Genomic DNA, 19,442 nt, shown 5'->3' on the forward strand with positions numbered 1-19,442 from the left:
AACTGGACCCATGGGTGCAACTTTAATGTAAACAGAAGAGCATCTACAAGAAACAGAATACAGAATAAAAAGGGCAAGGTAAAAAGACTACTAAGAATCCCTGAATCAAGGAACATATACAGCTTCTGGAATTAACGAAGATCCTTAAGCTATACAAAGATTGAAAACTCCTGGAAGTTCTCTGACTGAGATCTGAACACAGTAGTACTGTCTGTACTATAATGGGCTTTCCCTTGGATGCGCGATTCTTTAGTATTTATTGTTGAAAACTCCAGGTGCCACAAAAATTCGGGTGAAAAAAACCCCAATTATGGAAAAAATAATGATTAATGAATGCCAGTATTTCTGAGAAATTAAGTACACCAAACATGGCTTGTACATAAGTGGAAGAGCTCTCAATGAAGACGTAGAAGAAGCACTACGTGAAATCATACAGCAGTATGAAAATAGGATCCTACACCAAAACTTTCAAGTAAATATTATCTATGGCTCTGCAAAGATATGTGTTGTGTAGAAATAAGCAAAGGAGAAGAAAGGGAATATTTTAGGCTAACAATGCCCAGCCACAACTGGGGTAATGTTCACTTGCTGGAGAGCAGCTTAAATCAAAACAAAAGCTGCTCAGAATTTCATTTTTTTTCAGCTAACAGAGAAAGTCCAGAAAGAGTTTGCATTCTGGCCATCAGAACTACATTCCTATCAACCATCTTTTCTGAGTAATGGTTCCTTTACGGCCTTCTGACAGAACAACATTTGTGAACATGTTGCATTGCTTATCATCACACACAGGTAGGCCTAACCCAAGGCTGGCGAGAGCTGCTGCCTTTTCAGACCAGGCCTGTAACAGCAAATTAAGTTGTGCCAAGGAGCATTTTGAAGCTATTGAATTTGTCTATACCATGAAACTGCCAGCATGTTTTCTGGCATGTTTTTGACCTAGGTTTGCCAGCACTCTGCCAAACAGTTCCTGGATAAGGTTCAGGATGTAGCACAGGACAGAGAACTTTCCAAATACAGAATCTGGATGTGTCCATTCTCTTCCAGACACTGAAAGAGTTTAAATGTATGGACAAAAGCTATTCTGTGCCAAGGGACAGTCTTGGTATGTTTAAATTACTAGTACAAATGGATCCAGAGAAATCCCAAATGTCTGCAGTTGCTCTCTTCAGACACTTTTTGCCTGACATATTACTGTACACACATTTGATTTTCATGCTGAGACGGGGAATTTTCATTTTTAATATTGGATTTCCTATCCTCACCTAAAAAGGCTGTGTATTCAAAGCAGCAGCTACACGCTGTCACAGCACCTGAGAAAGGAATCAAGAAATAAAACTTGATGTGGCTAACATACCATAAAAAAATAGGCAATTGAGTCAGATGTGACAAAATCAGATCCTGAACTTTGTGATGAAACGTTTGCTATATTCGCTATCCACTATCTCCACATGCTACTCAACTCCCCTTTTATTGATTCAGCTTTCACTAACTTTCTTCTGAACCAGTGTATTTAGTGATTCTTGCACTGATGCTATAGCCTTAGTCACTGTTACAGGATATGTCTGCAATGTTGCACTGCCTCCACACATGCATATTACTGTAGGATACCCCTTGAAGACTCCAATGTCAAGGCAATTTTCATTCAAACTTCCAAATTAACACCTTTTTACTGCTAAAGCACTGTTAGGGAGCTTGTAAAGCAAAAAATCAGGTACCTATTACTTACTGATTTTTTTTTAAACAACTACTATTGTTTCAACTATTGACTGGATGACATTGCATTTCCTTAATTAGTTTATAAACCCTAGTCCTCACTTAGTCCCTAAGCCCTATGATAATTTATAGAGAACAGCTGATGTGAAGACAGCAACATTTTGGGTATCAAATGAAACTGTCATACACAGTTCTAGGAAGGATATGCTGACATAAGTTCTTACACTGACTTCTGTAGGAGGACATCCTTTATTTGTGTGTGATACTGCACCTACTTCATGAAGTCTATGGCTAGTCCCAGGGAAAAGCCATCTAAGCAGCAAAAGGCAGTGCAGTGTTCTTGTTTGATTTTTGCACCAAAGTGCTGTGATCAGATAGAAACTATGCAAATATTTCTGTATGAATGCAGTTAGAACATTTTTGTGTAATAAACAGGTCAGAGTGGGAAAACTTGAGGCTTTATTCCTCAAACAAGATTTGTACTGAAATAAGTTAGAAATCACCGAGAGTTGTAATCAAATAAATTTTAAACATAAGCTAAAGATGTGGTATGGATATATTGTCAGTTAAATAAATATGTTGACCTGTCTTTCTAATTCTTAATTTGTTCTCTAGGAATCAATATCTGCACTTTATTTTTTTTCTTTTTCCCCTATAATAATGATCTATTTTGGCAAATGTTAGCTAATGAATTCTACTGTCCAAATTAGCCCACATTTTCTCCATGAGCTCTTGCAGGTTGTTATTTCTATAAAACCATTGCCAGAGTTTAGAAAAGTAGTGTAAACCTTTATGGCATCACAGTTACAGGGTGTATACTGAATATAGTATGATAGTGGTATCTGAATGTAGTAATTTATACAGTGAATACAGTGACAGATTTATAAGGTTAAACTTAATTGTCTGATTTGCACTTCTTTGAGCTTTTAATAATTTTCTTTTGTCAGAATTTTGTATTTTTGTGAGAATTAGTACTGACAAACCATTTTATTTTAATTCAACATAATTTGAAATCCAGCAGTTTGAATATGAAAGACTCTTCGAGCCTTCCAGTTCCATCCCTTTAATATTACTAGCTTAAACCAAATGAAGGAAAATTATATTGCTGTTTATTATTTGACACTGTAAAACACCCTAAAGTCCTCTGACAGACTTTTATACTATGCATGAATGTGCTGCATACAGACATAATTCCTTTCCAAAATTTCTTGTTTCTGTTGAGAGATCAATGCCCTTTTAGGTAAAACAGATTTTTTACAAATTTCTCTTCTTTAAAAGGCAAAAAACCTGTTAATATGCTATCTTTGTAATGTCCAAACCAGTGCTGTCACATTTATAACTGCCTGTGAAACAAAATTTCAGAGCCAGCTGGTAGTCCTGTGGAAAGGTAAGGTGCTATCACTTATGAATATCACACTTGAACTCTAAACATCTCTTGGTTCCACCAAGAAAGTCTGTGGAAAAAAAGGTGTTTGACTCAGAAGGAAAAAACCCAAACATTACAGTGTTCCCTTCAGGCTCTTTATGACCATATGAAAAAGATATAAAGGTAAGTACTAGAAAGAGCCTTGTCCTCCCTGACTTGAACAATGAAAGAAGACAATTCAATTCAGGTCCTTTCAATCCAAGAATAAGACACTGTTGCCTCAAAGTAAGAAAAAAGTTCAAACAAATAAAAGACCTGCAGAGCCTCCCAGTAAGACAGCACCTAGTTCAACCTGTTAACCCTTGCTAATTCATCTGTGATAATCACACCATGAATTTTATCAAGAAATAATAATTCTGCATCCTTACCCATGCTGATTGTCAGCCTTCACTGATAAGCATTTGACAATCTTATTCTGAGGAAATCAGTGTTTCAAGCTCTAGCATGCTTCCAGTTGAACACAAAGTATTATGCTCAAAGGGCTATTAAACAACAGGTTTAAATGTCTACCCAAGAAAAATACGTACAAAATTGTAACAGGACACATGTTGAATTAAATGTGTCTCTAGCTAGGGAATTTTAGAGACTGAACAGCATTACTCTTTACACATTCCTGCATCTTACTGCCAGGCAAAGACAGCAGAGAAGCAGCATTCCATGTACTCTTTCACTGCAGTATATGGCAAAGTAATTAAGTTCTGATCTTGTAATTCAGTATGCATTTCAAAGTTGCATTTTTGGTTTCTTCTGACTATTCAAACCTGTGAGGTTTCTCAGAAAGTTTATTTCACATATGCTGAACATCAGTTATCACATGATGTCGTCAAGTACTTTGCCAGTGATTTGAAGGAAATGTTAGAACCTCATGCATGTTCCTACTCAGAATTAACATAAAATCACACTCACTATGATTCATTTAATTTTATATTTTATCTAATGTAAATGGTCTTTCATAAATATAGTTTGAAATGGAAATGGATATTGCAGGAGTTCTATTCATTTTAGAAAGATTTGCATACTTAAAGAAAAGTAATGAGGTATAATGTAATATAGACAGATATTACATATACAGATACTGTGTATTAAGAACAATATGGCTGTTGATATAGCTTATGAGATGGGGTAACACAGCTGTATTTCAGGTTTAGTGATCTAGAATAGCTTTCTGAGATACTTAACTGATTTTATTTAAGGTTCTAAAGGTGCAAGTCAACTCATTTACTAGCAAGCATAACTGCAACACAATGCTCCAATGCAGAATACTCCATCTAAAAAGTGCAAACAGCAATAGTGAGCTGTTGCAATTTGAGTTAATTTGGCAATATCAAGGCCTTTTAAGAAATGGCATTAAAATTTTAATGAAACCCCCCCCACACAATACTGGCTGCTATAAAAAGCTTTAGCATGAAAATAATATCTGAAATCCTGTCTTTAACCCTGCATCCTGGTAGTTGACTTTAGAAAGGTCTCTTCCATGCTCTGAGCCTCTGTTCCCTCTTCCCTAAAAGACATGGGAGCCCTTGTGTTTGTTTCACTCATTCCAATTGCAAGTTTTTTCAGGCAAGGACTGTCAGAGTCCATTTGGACTCTGCATGTTACTGCCACGCAAAGAACAACAAAATGTCTGTTTTGCTAGAACTGGAAGTTTATCCTAGAACACAGCTGCTACATCCTCTCTATGCCGTGGATAGCCTTAGAATAATGGACCGCTTTGAGCCAAGCACATATTTGTAGTCTGCCATGGAGAGGCATTATGAGAAATATAGTGGTGGCAAACTAATCACGTTAATACAACATTGTAAACTAACACTGCTTTTGCTAGAAGAGACATAAACAATAAAATCTATTTATTGTAGGGGATACTTGGTGATTAGGAAAACTGTATAAAGACTCTAATGTGAACAAAATTTTATTGCTCCATTACAAAAAAATAGTAAGGTAATGTCCATGTGAATTACCACGTGATCTCCAGCCTTGAATTACTATGACAAAACTAGAGAGTTATTGTAGTGAAGGCATGTACATGACATAGTTATCTAGTATGTAGCATGGTTACAGTCATAATAATAGCAAGAATCTAAGCTAAAAAAGGTTCAGAGGCAAAGAGACTGTGTTCCAGCTCCTAGAGGGCACAGAACAAATGATTTGAGATATCAAGGGCTCAAGCCTACCTAAAAAGACATGAGTTAGATATAGCCTAGGCAACTCTGGGAAATTCACCTTTGTGCCATATTAAAAAAATACTCAATTTACTTGCTGTTCAAAATAAGTTAGATGAACTGGTTGTATTTTATCTGATGTGTCCTGAGATTTAATGGCTGCCCATCATTAATTTTTTTTTAAATGTATTCATGCACAAAAAAAAGAAAATCTTGGTTAATAAATCTGTTATGAATATCCGACAATGGAAACAATGCTCAAAATCTTCAAGCACCCAAGGAAGATGGCAAAGATCTGAAGCTTTAACTCTAGGTCCCACATTGTTAAATGTTCTGCTATTCCCTCCTTTCCTTTAAGTAAGTATCATGCTACCACCCAAGAATTAGATGTGAGCATTTGCAGCTCCTGCACAAACCAGGCTATCCTTTCTTTCTGAGGAAAGATTATAGAAATGAACACCTATTCCCTTGGCATCACACTTTCCTACATGTGGCATCTTTCTACCATCTCTAAGGTGAAGGCAAGGGATAACGGGTCTCGTACACTTGGACAACACAACTGTCACACTCTGTCTTTCCACACATTTTCTTCCTCAGCAGCAGAAGAAAGATGTTTCAGGTGATTTGGATGACAAACATGAGCAAGAAATTACGCCTTGTGTTATGCACCCACTATCATAGCTCCTAAATTAATTTATAATTTTTGTGGAAAGAAACCAGATCCTAATTGGTATTTCAAGGCCTTTTTTAATAACGTATCACTTTCAATAGCCTATATATTGCACAGTTGTTTATACCTCACTGCACAGATATCAATATGTGTCAACCTGTGTTATTTCTTAACAGAATTTAATTCAGAATATATGCTTTGCTGTACTTCAGTGCCTTACAAATACTGTCTACACTCCATTATTCAAGACAGAAAAATGATGCAGGAAATAACTGCTTTTTCATTACTATGCCATATACATATATATGTAGTTATATAGAAAAAGGTTACGACATTCAGTTGCAAACCTACAGTAGTTTAAATGCTATCAAACTGCTACAGCCTGCTTAGTTCATACAATTATTATTTTTGGCTTACCCATATCTGTAGCTTAATTCTTTTTTCATTTTTGAAAACTGTTTTTACTTTGAAATCAATCCCAACCGTGCTTACAAATGCAGATGTAAAGGAATCATCAGCATATCGGAATAAAAAGGAGGTTTTCCCAACACTGCTGTTGCCGATAATGAGAAGTTTGAACATGTAATCAAAGTTCTGGTCAGATGTATCTTTCTGGCCATATCTGGAATCTTGAGCAGATGCCATCTGTAATTCAAAATAAAAAGAAATAGTTTATTGTCTCTTATATCATATAAAAGTGGAAACAGACTTTAATGGAATTTTTGATACCAGCTATAAATGAACTAAAGAAATTCACACAGCTTTAATTCTTTTTTATGATTCTTGTATCTATGGTAATAGTTCCAGTTGCAAAAGAGGAAATAAACATCACTGGTGACTGGTACCAAAAAAAAATATCAATTTTGAAAATCCATGACCGTTCTTGAATATATAATTAAAAAGATCTACCTTCAGAAAATGTGATGAATGAAGTAGTGAAAACACAAATATATTTCACTTGTGCAGAAGGAAGAGATCAATGTTGCATTATTAAGTAGAAGGTATGTTTCCAAGCAAAAGCTTACTATGTTTTACATCTGATAAAATTCTTGAACCATTCATTTTACTTTAAATATGCTGCTGTCTTTTATAATACCTAAAACCTTATTCAAAGCATTATGCCTTTAGCAGCTTTCAGTTACCATACCATTAAACAGTGTGTTTGGTATACACCTCTGAAATGAGGTCTTGATTTCTTCTAGTTCTAGTCTGTTCTATAGTTTCGGAATTTGCAATGTTAATGCAACATCATCATAAGTGGCAGTTGTCAACGTTTTCAAATCTGAGTCCATAAATACAGTTTCTAATCCATATAAAACACCTGAATATGCACAGATTACTGAATGCAGCTAAACAGCAAGCTTATTTTACTCTAGAGACTACAAAGATTACGGGTTCCATTTATAAAAAGTACACTTTTGGCTTTCAGGAAGGTTGCAGAGATTAACTTGAAAACCTTGCAAAAATTCTACCTGGGATGCTCAAAAAACAGATGGCAAAAATTAAATACTTAGAACTAGGTAGTGTTTCACCTCATATGCTTTTTAAGAAAAAATGTCAAGTATTTTGGGACGGTGGCAGGATTTTAAATTCTTGGAGTCTGGCAATACTAAATGCAACAGTTTTGCACACTGACCTCAGACAGAAAGACACACATCATATCCTAACATAAAGGCTCATGGAAAAGCAGCTCATGTCAAAGCTTCCTAAGTTAGACATTCCAGAGTGCACTTGTGCAATGAGAGAGGACAGATGGAACCAGGGTAAGGGCTGTACACTAACCCACCTTCTAAGCAGATTTCCAATTACTACAAAAATTTTCTGAACTAATTCTGCTGTCTCATAGCACAAATAACAGAATGCCATCTTCTATGGGCTGCTGAAGAGGCATATAGAAGCACGGACAAAAAGTCGTGAAGGAATCAATGGAAGTAGCAAACTTTTGAGAGAAAATTCAGTGTAAGATTTATGTTTCATAAATAATGCACTAGGGAGTGCTTGATTTCAGAATTACCCTTTCATTTGGTAGTGACTAAAGTTCTTGTTTAAAAGGTACCTACATGCTTGCAACCTGAGTGCTTGTATTGGCCGTAATATTTATTAACTTCCTTCACAGGCATGAAACAAAGAAGTATTAGAAAAACCCTAAATATTACCAAGCATACACATTACTAATCTTTCATCTTTCTGATTTCTATAGCAAAAGACAGAAACATATGCTGCTCACCTTCACTGCTCTCCTTTACTGTGAAAATATTTGGGGATATTTCACTTAGAACGTGAGAAAAAGAAAATCAAATGCTGTTTATACCAGTTTAATCACAACTGGCTATGAAGTAGTAAAGAGTATGCTAGTGTTGTGTACAGTTTGCAACTAGAAGTCAACAAAGTCCAGCAGACAAAAGACTGTGCACTGGCTGGGGATGCCAGTGTCTAACCTGTACACCTTCCCCAGCAGCCTTTTCTGCTGCCCTTGTGGCTCCTCCCTGTGATGCAGCAGCTGAAACCAGTAGTTACTGCTTCTAGCAAGACGAATAGTTTTCTTTCTTGATTTTATCTCCTAGGAAGCCATCCATGTAGCTTCTTCAACTCACTTAAGGTTTAAAAAAAAGGGGGTTTAGCTTTCATTTAATTTGCTGTCCTCAGTCCTATGCGCCTTACCATTCATCTCCATGTACTTTAATGCCTAACACTTCAGAAACAGTCTGATTCAGTGAGCAGAGGAATCAGGAGACCTGGATTCTAATAATAGGCTTGCTAAATCTTGTGCAGTATGTAGCCTTCCTGAGTAAGAACAGGTTTCCTGTGGATGGTTTTAAACACAGACTTGCCCCAGAAAGAATTTCAGTGTTCCACTAAATTAATGTGTTTATGTGCATTACCTATGCAATAGTTTCCTTAAAAGTTCTTAAAAAATAATAAACCAATAAAACCGAACCTTCACTGTCCCTTGAACTCATGGATTCATTACTTGCAGTACCACAGACAGAATTATGGGCAAGCTGAACACAGAATTGCAGCTAACTTTTATTTCAGGGACAGGAGTATGTCTGCCTATTACAGGATGCAGAAGGTATAGGAAAGGATTAATTTTGTCACCTCCCAACAGGGGAATCGTGACATGATTTGGGAGGTACTGGCTATAATTTATACTGTTTGGAAAGACTAATTTTAGCCTATAGAGCCAGCCAGGTATCTTTTAAACAAAGATCCAAAGATCTTTGGATCCTCTCTCACATCCAAAACCGAATGAGTATTAGAAAAGTACTAGTGCCTGCATTAGACTGAAGAAACATCAAACTGAGTATGGATGCTAAGACTTTGCCATTACTTCCCACATTCACTCATTCTGTAGTAAGCTCAGACACAGATTCTTCAGAATACAATTCACATCACCTATATCAGGGTCCTGCACTAAATGATAATCTAGAGAAGTCTCTATTTTTCTGCTGACTGTAAGGGAAATCTAGATGTTTGGTCCTCTTGAACTTTGCGAATATGTCCGCAGACTTCCTTAAATGCAAGCTGCTGACTTCAAGTAAGTATGGGATGCACTGTAGCCCACTTCCCCACGTATTAGTATGTCAGTTCACTCCTAACTGGACTTGTCCCTGCTATGGAGGCATTTGGCAAAGAAATGTGAAGAAGCTAGTGCTGTTGTTATGCTCTTCCTTTGGAAATAGTGCTGGAAAATATCACAAGGAATGCAATGTTTGGACCTGTAATTAAATAATGCATACATGGAGGAGAAACAAATAAACATGCCAGACTCACTAATGTTATGTTACTCTGTTTCAAAGAAAGCAAAACTCTTACCTTTATTTTGACAAAGTTCTCTTTTCAAGTGATTAAATGGGTATATTAAACAAGCATCACTTCCAGTAAAACTCACTGAGCTTTCTTTTCAGTATTTTTTTCTCCTTATTTAGTGAAACTGAAGATAGAACACACAAGGCTATTTTCATTAGTATATTGCATACTTTATTTTTTGTTGAATGAGTCCCTATTCAGATCCCTGTACCCATCAGGTTGTTAGCACCAAAGGCAATCTCAGGTTACCTCCTAAAGGACCCAGGACATACTTGAAAGTCCACTAGGAAATCTAAACGCAAGACAATGATCAGAAGACTTACAGTCAGGAGGTCTCACATACCTTCTCCCAGTTTTGATACAGAGTAGGGTTGTCCCCAGACTGAATATGGACCAAGGGCAAAAAGAATGGCTTTATATTCTTCCTTGCTTACAGCATATTCTTTTATATATCCACACTCCTTAAATAAGGATTATTTATGGGCAAAGGCAAGTTTAATCATTGAGTTTCCTATATCAGACTCAGGTACTTTTCAAGTCTTATATTCAGCTGTTTCCTTGATCCCAAGATAATAGGCTAAAACAAGGCAGGGTGGAGAACAGATGTCTGAAGAAGTATGTGTTTACCTGCCACCTTCATGATAATAACAAAACACTTGACTATGTTACGCTTTATGGCCTTATAGGACCTCTTTCTTTGATAGAATTAAGTTGAACAGCTTTCTCATTTAAGCAGAGCAGCATGCCATGAATCCCCCTGGCCTGTACTTCTATATACATTCCACTCTGAATGCCTAATGCAGGATAAATTGCCCCTGGAAAATATGACACAAAAGGCAAGAAAAGCTGGGACTTAAAATACTGGGGCTTGTTCTTTATGCCTTTTACAAATACATTGTTTTTCTTTAAAAACTATATAACCAGGCATGTCTTAAAGGAAAAGATCAATAGTAAGTGCAGAAAAAAATGCCTTGTTTCTATCTACAGTAAGGATAGACAGACACTGATTTGTAATTTACATTTGTTTCAAAGAGCAACACTCCTTTACATAAAGCATAGAAATATATACATTTCCATTGCTTTCTAAAAAGAAACTGACTTTAGTCATTTTTTTAGTAAAAAGACAGAGTTCCGTACACACACAGCTTTTTGTGAAGTGATCTGTGAGGTGATCTTTTTGCTTTTTGTAAAATATAATTAGTCAATGGATATTAAAACAATGGAATACAATGGGAAAATTCAATGTTTGTAACTCACTGGACTGTATGTAGGATGCACCACAAGTGAGTGTCTAATGTGCAAATCAAATGTCATCATCAGAGTAGTAAAAATGTTACCTAGATCCTTATACACCATGACAACATAACCCAATCATTAAGAAATCAATGATATTCTAGGTAAAATACCAGGCCAATACTCTAGAGATTGGGTTTTATTCCTAATCTTTCAGAGGTATCCTACGACTTGTTTTCCTTTTTTCTGTGTCTTGGACAAGCAGCTTATCCTCCCTTACATTTGGTGCACTCTCAGAGAACACATCAGTATCCACAGATGCAGAACAGAGCCAATTCTCACAAATCCTTATCATCTAATTTTTAACTGTCCAATTAATAAGACTTAGAGTTCAGTGGACAATGCACCAGCCACTTACTTTCAATTTACGGATTGCTAGCCATCTGCAGAGCACAGCTTGTGAACCAATGTACTTGGCAGCATGAGGAGAAGCTTATCTGCTTCAAGGTATTATAAGGTTAGATTCATGAATATGTGTAAGCATATCATAACCTGATTGGAAATGTGTAGTTAGAAATGCAAAGTTTTATTATAAGTGGCATACTGAAATGACAAGTTGGGGAATATTGGAAAGATACAGAGAGGTGAGTGTCTATTACATTCTAAAGAAGCTCTACTTGCTTCCTATCAGCAGAAGTTGCACAAACGTGGCCACAGTGCTGGCAGCTGTCCAGGACAGCAGAATGCAAGGTGCAATAAAGAACAGTTCTGGCAAGGCTCTAGCACATGGATTCTGGTGAATCCACTTGTGGTGAGCTAGGGCATTATCTCTTCTTTGTCTTTCTTTAACCTAAGTTTACCTTCTCTGTGAAAAAGGTAGCTTAAGAAATGTATTTCCAATTCCCACTCTAGGTAGTACAGCAAAATCCCCTTCTCCAAATAGTGGCAAAATCAGAGATGAAGTCCTAAGTAGGTTAGCCTAACACAGGATGTCAAGAAACCACCAAAAAAGTGCAGCTCTGAAAAAAAAAACCAACCCTAAATAAATACAAGCTGTGTCAGGCCAAGTACTCCAGTAGAAATTAATTTGAATTTACCAGGGGGTAAGAAAGAGAATAAAGACAAGGTGGCTACAGCCCTCTGTCATTTGCCCTATTTAGCGCAGCATTCAGGGTTATGAGACTAGCAAAGACTGTGCAGCTTCTCTAGTCTCCACAGCAGCTGCATCAGGCCAAAAGACACAGTGAAATACTAGTGCCACTGTTTAAGGCAGTGGTGAGATACCATTTGTAACAATCTGGTCATGAATGTTTACAAAAGCTGAGTTCAGACTGGAAAGTACAGAAAAAGTTTATTAGGAAGACCAGAAGAATGAAGAGCTTATTTTATGAAAGAAAACTTTTTTTTTTAAAAAAAAAAAAAAAAGGAGTAAGCAAAACGTGAGCTTGTTTCCTTAGATAATAATCTGGAGTGAACATTAGGGAATGAGAACTATTTAGACAAATGTAAACTGGAGCAGGCACTGGACATTAAGAAGTTAATATAAACTAGCCCTGAGTGCCTTCGAGCTGGAGATTAGAAAGATCTAACTAGCAAAGGGAATGAGCTTCCACAGTACACTTCCAAAAAGGGGTAGTGACAGAAAGAGGACTACTGACTCCAAATGCAGCTTGATCAATTAACAAAAAGGTGTATATGACTTGCTCTGTGGACTCTAATGGCTTGGCAGGCTCTTCCACTCTAGTGCTTCTAATTTGAACCAAGATTAATGTATCTAATAATTTTGCTGAGTGATAGGAGATTAATTGCCCTGCTGACTCCTGTGTCTCAGAGCTTTGATTTGGCTTTTTTCATCACAACTTAAATAAACTCTCAAATATCTGGAAGCAGTCTTTTTACTTGCTATTGCCCTTCTCCATTGTGTTTGGATGTGTACTGTTGCAAACCTGTTTTGTCTGGGCATAACCATTGCCAGTGACAACAAGATACAAAAAAGCCAAGAAGAAAATGTTCTCCTTGGCAAAGCTGATTATTTACAGATTATTTCCCACTTCCTAGCTTTCCCTCACCTCTGTGGCCTTCATCACCTTTGAAATGATCTCATGCCCTGGCAAGTGAAAGAGAGGGTTTCCGGAGATCTAGCATTTTCTTCAAAATGCCATCATCATAATGCCCACATGCTCTGATAAACACTAGGAAAAGGTTATCCAAACTACATTTCCACTTTCTTATTCTGGCAAAGTGTAGCTTTGTGGGAAGTCTGCATGCTACAACCAGATAGGGACTGAAACTTGGAGTGAATCAGTGTATGAATCACTGAGAATGTTCCATTGAATCTTCACTTTTGAAAGTACCATGGAAGCCTTAGGGGAAACCACTGAGAGACACAGATGTTTCAACTACTTCACACCAATTCTTAAAAGAATATGCAGAAACCATACAAACTTCTATATTTCACAGAAAACGCAGCTGACTGCTTTTGACTTCTAAACTAAAGCCCTCTCCATGGACATAAGCCCTACTAAGACTTATGTCCATTCTTTGAAAACATGGCTAGAAAAATGAGTAGTCAGAAACTGACCCAGAACCAATTGTACCCAGCAGATGACAACAGCAAACTTTTACACTAGGTAACTCCTTCTCTGGAAGGACTTTTTGGGCTGCTTTTCTGGTCACTGTTGGCCCTTCTTGCCTACAGAGAAATTGCATGAACTTGAGATTGAAACAATTTGTAAATACAGAAAGACAATGCCGCTGCACAGGCCCTTTTCCTCCTCCTGCTAAAATAGTTCTACTTTTTAGTTTTCTTTTTAATTATTGCTGGATAGAAATGAAAAAAAAAATGCTTACACTTTCCTCTGAGGGTTTTTTTTTGTGATGATCAAAAGACATAGACTTGATCACTCTTTCTGCAATTCGGAATAGTAGCTCTGTAACAGACTGTTCCATAACTTCGTTGTGTGCAATGAAGCAACTACATTTTTTTCACGTAATAGGAAATCAGATAGCTAAAAGAGATAAATCAAGCAATTAGTTCAGCCAAACTAAACCACATTTGGACAAGGATTAACCATACTAGCCTGATGCTGGAAAACTAGGCATGCTTAAGAAGAAGAATATACAACAGAATAGTGTTTTACTGGAATTCTTAATAATAATAATAATAATAGAGTATGCTGGTAAGAGTGTCAAGTAGAAGAAAGAAAAATAACATGCAAACACTGAATGTGGGGGAAAAAATATCAAACCTCATCTGCCAGACTGCATTTTCACATCTTGGAAAAATCCAGATGCTTCTGATTATGATTTTGAATGAGATAAGCTTAAAAATAGACACTGTTTGACCATCTCACCAGCCTTGAAAATGTGGAAATTTTTGGTTTTTTTCTAGATCTCTGTCTTTTTTTTTATACTAAGGGTGTGATTTCTCCTGACTTTTAATCAATTATATTTAACATATATTTGTACTGACAAACATAAAAAAATTAAAAGTTTTTCTCCAATGTGTCAAAATACATATTTATACATATATATATATATATATATATATATATATATATGTATGTGTGTATGTGGACCTTCCTTTCTTTAGAAGATTTTAATGTTGTACCACTTTTTTGTTTCCGTAAGCCTGTAACAACATCAGTGAATTCAACACTGCCAAAAAGGTCAAATGCAATAGTGACCAACTTGTAGTTGTGATGCTTTACTAGTGAAATTTGCTTTTAATGAAATGCTCACCAAAGCAAATACATACTAAACATGACTTCAGTATCTCAATAAGCATGTGTAAATAAATGTGAAATACCACATAAACATTTCCAACACACACATGTAGCATTCAGGACCAGGCATTTTCAACAGCATTCTGATTATTGCTGCTCTCCAATCAGAAAGCTGAAAGACATTCTTAATGAAGAACAGCTTATTTCTAGTGCACCTGTTTGGCTGAAAGGTTTCAGCATGTGACATCTGAGCAATTGCTCTGCAAAATATACATGAAATGATCAGTCTCTGTCCAAAGTCAAGCAGCCCAAAGTCAAGCAAACCCAACTCCATTTCAACATAACTTAAGATTTCAGACTTCACTTTGAACGCACATATTGAAAAGGATGCAGAACTTCCCTTCAGGTTGAAATTCTGTTACTGTCAGAGTAGATATCCAGCATAAAAAATATTAGCTAGCAGAGCTGCAGTTCGTAACTTAAATCACAACGGACAGCAGAAGTGGTCTTTGCATTGTATAAAACCATTGATTCTTCCCAACCCACTGGTAATATGACTGACTTTCTATTAAAAAACAGTCATGTGTTCAAATATAGTTACAGTCTGGTGCCCCCAGAACTGCTTCCCGCATGAGATTATAAAACAGGTCCTAATTAATAACTGAAGTACAGTTCACCAGCATAAACTGTTTGGAACCAACAACCTAGGAACTGCTAAAAACTCTGTGTAATGTAACTTGTATCTGCACAGCACCTGTTTCTCCAGTGCTATAAGGAGCATTATATTCTTCCATACATAACAACTGCTGAAAAGGGGCCACCCTTCGCTACCCCCAGTCCTAGCCCCGAGCCACCTCTCCTGTTGCAGACGGGTAACTGCTTCTTGAATAAACGGGTGGAAGATACCGCGCCGATCCCTGCGCATCCAGGTGGGACCTCCTTACATCCCATCGCCCAACCACTTCCACCCGCCCGCTCCGGGGGAGCTGCCGCCGCGCTGCGAGAGCAGGGTCTGCACAAGACCGTGCGGTGTGCCCAGGGCGACCCGGAACCCACCCGCGGCCGCGGCGGCGGGGCGGCGGCCGCGGGAGGGCCCCGCCGCTCAGCCCCCCGCCCCGGCTGCCCCGCTCCCCGGGCCGGGGCCCCGCACCCCTGCCCTGCCACGGGCCGCGGCCAGCGCCCGCCCGCCGGGGACACCTCTCGCAGGGACACGACCCCCGCCCGGGCCCCACCGCACACACCCCCGGCGCCCTCAGCCCCGTCCTCCTCACACCCGCCGGCCGCCAGCGGGAGAGCCCGGCCCGGCGGCCCCGCCACGCCGCCGCAGGCGCCCGGCTCTCGGCCGCGCTGCGCCGACCGCCCCCCTGGCGGCTCGCTCGGCTCCGGCCCGGGGACCCACCTGCACGGGCGCTTCGTGCCTCATGGCCGGGCGCGGCCCGCCGCTCGCTCCGCTGCCGCCCGCCGCCCGCCCGCGCACGCCAACAGCCGCGGCCGCCGCCCGCCCGGGCTCTGCTGACAAACCCGCGTCGCGATCAGCACCGGAGCTGTCCCCGCTCCGCCCCCGGCGCCGCCCCCCCTCCCGCGCGCGCCCGGGAGCCGTAGTCCGCCCGCCCCGCCCCGCCGCCGCCCGGCCGCGCAGGCCGCACTACAGCTCCCGCGGCGCTCTGCGCACGGCGGCCCGCCGCCGCGGGGGACGGCGCGGGCGGAGGCGGCGGGGCCAGCGCGGCGCTTTGCAAACTCGTCGCGGGGCCGCGGGGAGCGGCGGAGCCGGGGAGCGGCTGGGCGGCACGGGGCGCTTTGCCCACGCTGCGGCGCGGAGCGGGGACGGAGGGAGCGGGGACGGCCCGCCGGCTCGGCGGATGCGCTGCCGGCCCAGCCCCAGCGCCGGCAGCCGCGGCGGAGCGGGGCCGGGCCGGGGCAGCGAGCGCGCTGCGGGCGCGCCAGGCAGCGGCCCTCGGCGGGCTGCGGGGAGTCGCGGGGCGGAGCGGGCGGAAGCCGCGCTCCCGCGGGGCCTGGAGGGCGCGCCGCGAGGCACCGGCAGCGCTTCCATGTCGCGTCCCTTGACCCGCCGCACCGGCAGCTGCGCTGGTCCCGCTCCGCCCCGCCGGCCCCATCACTCTGCAGCCCGCTCGCCGGGCCGGGGGCGCCCGCCGGGCAACGCCCCGCAGCCAGCGGGCCGTGGGCGCCGCAGGGGAGGGCTGGGGGCGGCCTGCCGCGCCCACCGCGGCTCGGTCCCAACGGCCGCCCGGCGCGCCTGGCTCCCGCGGCCGGCCCTGGGGCCGAGCAAGGCCGAGCGTCCTCGGCGTGGCAGCGGCTGATTAATGTCTGCGCTGTTGTAAAGTCACAGTCCCTACCCGCGCTACTTCTCCTCCTCTTTGTCACATCCCATTGTCCCCGCTGTCCCCACTAGGATCCTCGCTGGCCTTTGACAAAGAGCAGCAGGTCGGCGCCGGGCCGTGCTGCTGTGCGGTGGTGGCAGCCCCGCACGGGCACAGCTTCGGGCCGGTGGCACTCGGTTTTGATGGCGGTATCGAGGTCATCGTGAGGGAATGACACCAAAAAAGCATCACACCTTCTGCATGTGTTCCCAAAACTGGGTTTTATTGTCCAATAGGTTTTGAATATCTTTCTTAGCACTTTTTCTATAACCATAGCCTTTAATTCAGAGTCCATACTTGGGCCCCGATATACAGGACCATGCAGAATCACAGAATGGCTGGTGTTGGAAGGAACCTCTGGAGATCATCTGGTCCAACCCCCTGCTAAAGCAGGTTCTGCTAGAGCAGGTTGCACAGGATCCACCCAGGTGGGTTTTAAATGTCTCCAAAGGAGACTCCCCAGCCTCTCTGGGCAGCGTGTTCCAGTGCTTGGTCACCCTCTAAAGAAGTTCTGCCTCATAGTCAGAGGAATATACAGGTCCAGAGGGTAGGAAAATGTACAACTAATGGTGTTTCAGATTTATGGCATGTTCTCCTCTGCTGAAAGGGTGAAAGCGAACCATGGGTGTGAGCAGCCAAGGTGGCTCACTCTGGGGCAGTCTGCCCGAGGTTTGAGAGCTGGACGTTTTCTGGGCAGAGAGGGAAGGGCAGGAGAAAGCAGCTGTGGTGGCTGAGGCAGCATGAAAATGGCAGTCTGCCCTGTGGACTAGTCACTTGTATCTGTGTGGTAGGCATTGCGTAAAGCAAATCACCTACAGGAGCTATGACATAGTCAAATTGTATAACAGGGACATGAATATAGATTAAACTGTATATCAAAAGTAATTACATTCTAGATCTGCAGGTTTTTGATTTCTTGTACAACTATTTAAACCTACCTCACTATAACATGAAAATAGGAATTAAGTGGAATTTTTTTCAAACACATGACTTTTGCAGCTGATTCCTCTTTCCTGCATGAAACATTGAATGTTAATCTTTGTACCAATGTCGGCATGTAGACGTGAATTTGCTCAACATTTTAGACCATGTGTATGTGTGCATGTATCATGAGCATGCCAACAGTCCGTTTTTTCTTAATGCGTGTGATCTATTCTTGCTATTTTTAGGTGAATACATACCAAACAATCATGAGTAACAATCAATTTCCTTCTGAAAACAGGGCACATTGTATTTGCTATCAGTTGCAATTGGGAAAAAAGCAGAGATATTCTTCCTCCTATTAAAGCGTTGTTTTATGGAGTTACTTTTTAAGGAAGTATTATAAATATATTACACAGTCCTGAATATATTAAACTGTAGTTTTCCATAAAACAAATCTCATTTTGGAATGTCATTTTAAATCTTAGTTGAATAGGTATTTGAAACAGAAGATTAAAGTATTCAGATAAGCTTTTGGTTATAGAATTTAGAAAATAGATACTCTGGATTTAGTATTCTATTAAAAATTTTAATAGATGCAGATACTGTATTAGAAATTATGAAGCTTAAATGATGCTGGGTTCCCAAATTTATCCCAAGACAAAGATCCTCCACATCTTTTTATTACACTGAAATTTATCTTAGCATTGAAGTCTCTAAGCAATCTCTCACCTAAAACCTCCATACAGGGAACTATTAGTAGAACATATAGCAGGATTACTTTTCGGATTGTCTTATGTCCTTCTTTAAAGCACAGGATCACCTGGTTTTGGTGTGTTGGTTTTTTTTTTTAATAAATGTTAAAAGTAAACAGCATCTCTGCATAAAAGATACTGTTTCTTTGTTCAGTTTTTAAAAGGCATAAAACTACAAGAAGTAATGCTGAGTTTTTTCTTTCTGTTGTTGGTTGAAGCAGCAATACTGGTGGTTGTTGGGTTGGGTTTTTTTTTTTTTTTTTATTCCTCAGGTTTTGTTTATTGTTTGTCTTCCAGCAGTAACTTTGTCCTTTTCCCTCTCTCTTCTTCAGAGGCTTTTGAAGATGGCATGGAAAAGAAATGGGCCAGAATTAAATAGAATAATGCTAGACACAGATGTGGTTTTGTACCCGAAGCACCTTAGTCCAGTGACATGCTGTGATGATATTCTGGAATGCTGTTGACCACAGAGCACTGCTTGCATGCGGCAGAAATTTCTGTTGGTTACTAATCACCAGGTTACAATATGTTAACATTTTTGGAACATGGTGTTCTTGAAGCTCTTTTGTACATCATTACTGTGAACTAGCTATTTTGACAAGGTGCCAACATAGAAGGGACCCAGTTTAAAATAAAATTTCTAATTTTTTTA

The 19,442-nt window shown here is 40.5% G+C and overlaps 1 protein-coding gene across 1 annotated transcript in view; it reads right to left on the reverse strand.

The window, feature by feature from the left end:
* The window catches only part of RAB3C (RAB3C, member RAS oncogene family), a 135,808-nt gene extending 119,303 nt beyond the window's left edge, over window positions 1-16,505 (reverse strand). The window contains exons 1-2 of the mRNA XM_055791471.1: window positions 16,136-16,505; window positions 6,386-6,613 (exon numbers count right to left, since the gene is read on the reverse strand). Coding sequence (XP_055647446.1) covers window positions 6,386-6,613; window positions 16,136-16,159 — 252 coding nt within the window. The 5' untranslated portion in view covers window positions 16,160-16,505. The remainder of the gene's footprint in view (window positions 1-6,385; window positions 6,614-16,135) is intronic.
* Between the last annotated feature and the right edge of the window lie 2,937 nt (window positions 16,506-19,442).

Source organism: Falco peregrinus, chromosome Z (assembly GCF_023634155.1).
Source record: "Falco peregrinus isolate bFalPer1 chromosome Z, bFalPer1.pri, whole genome shotgun sequence".
NCBI classification, from domain to species: domain Eukaryota; kingdom Metazoa; phylum Chordata; class Aves; order Falconiformes; family Falconidae; genus Falco; species Falco peregrinus.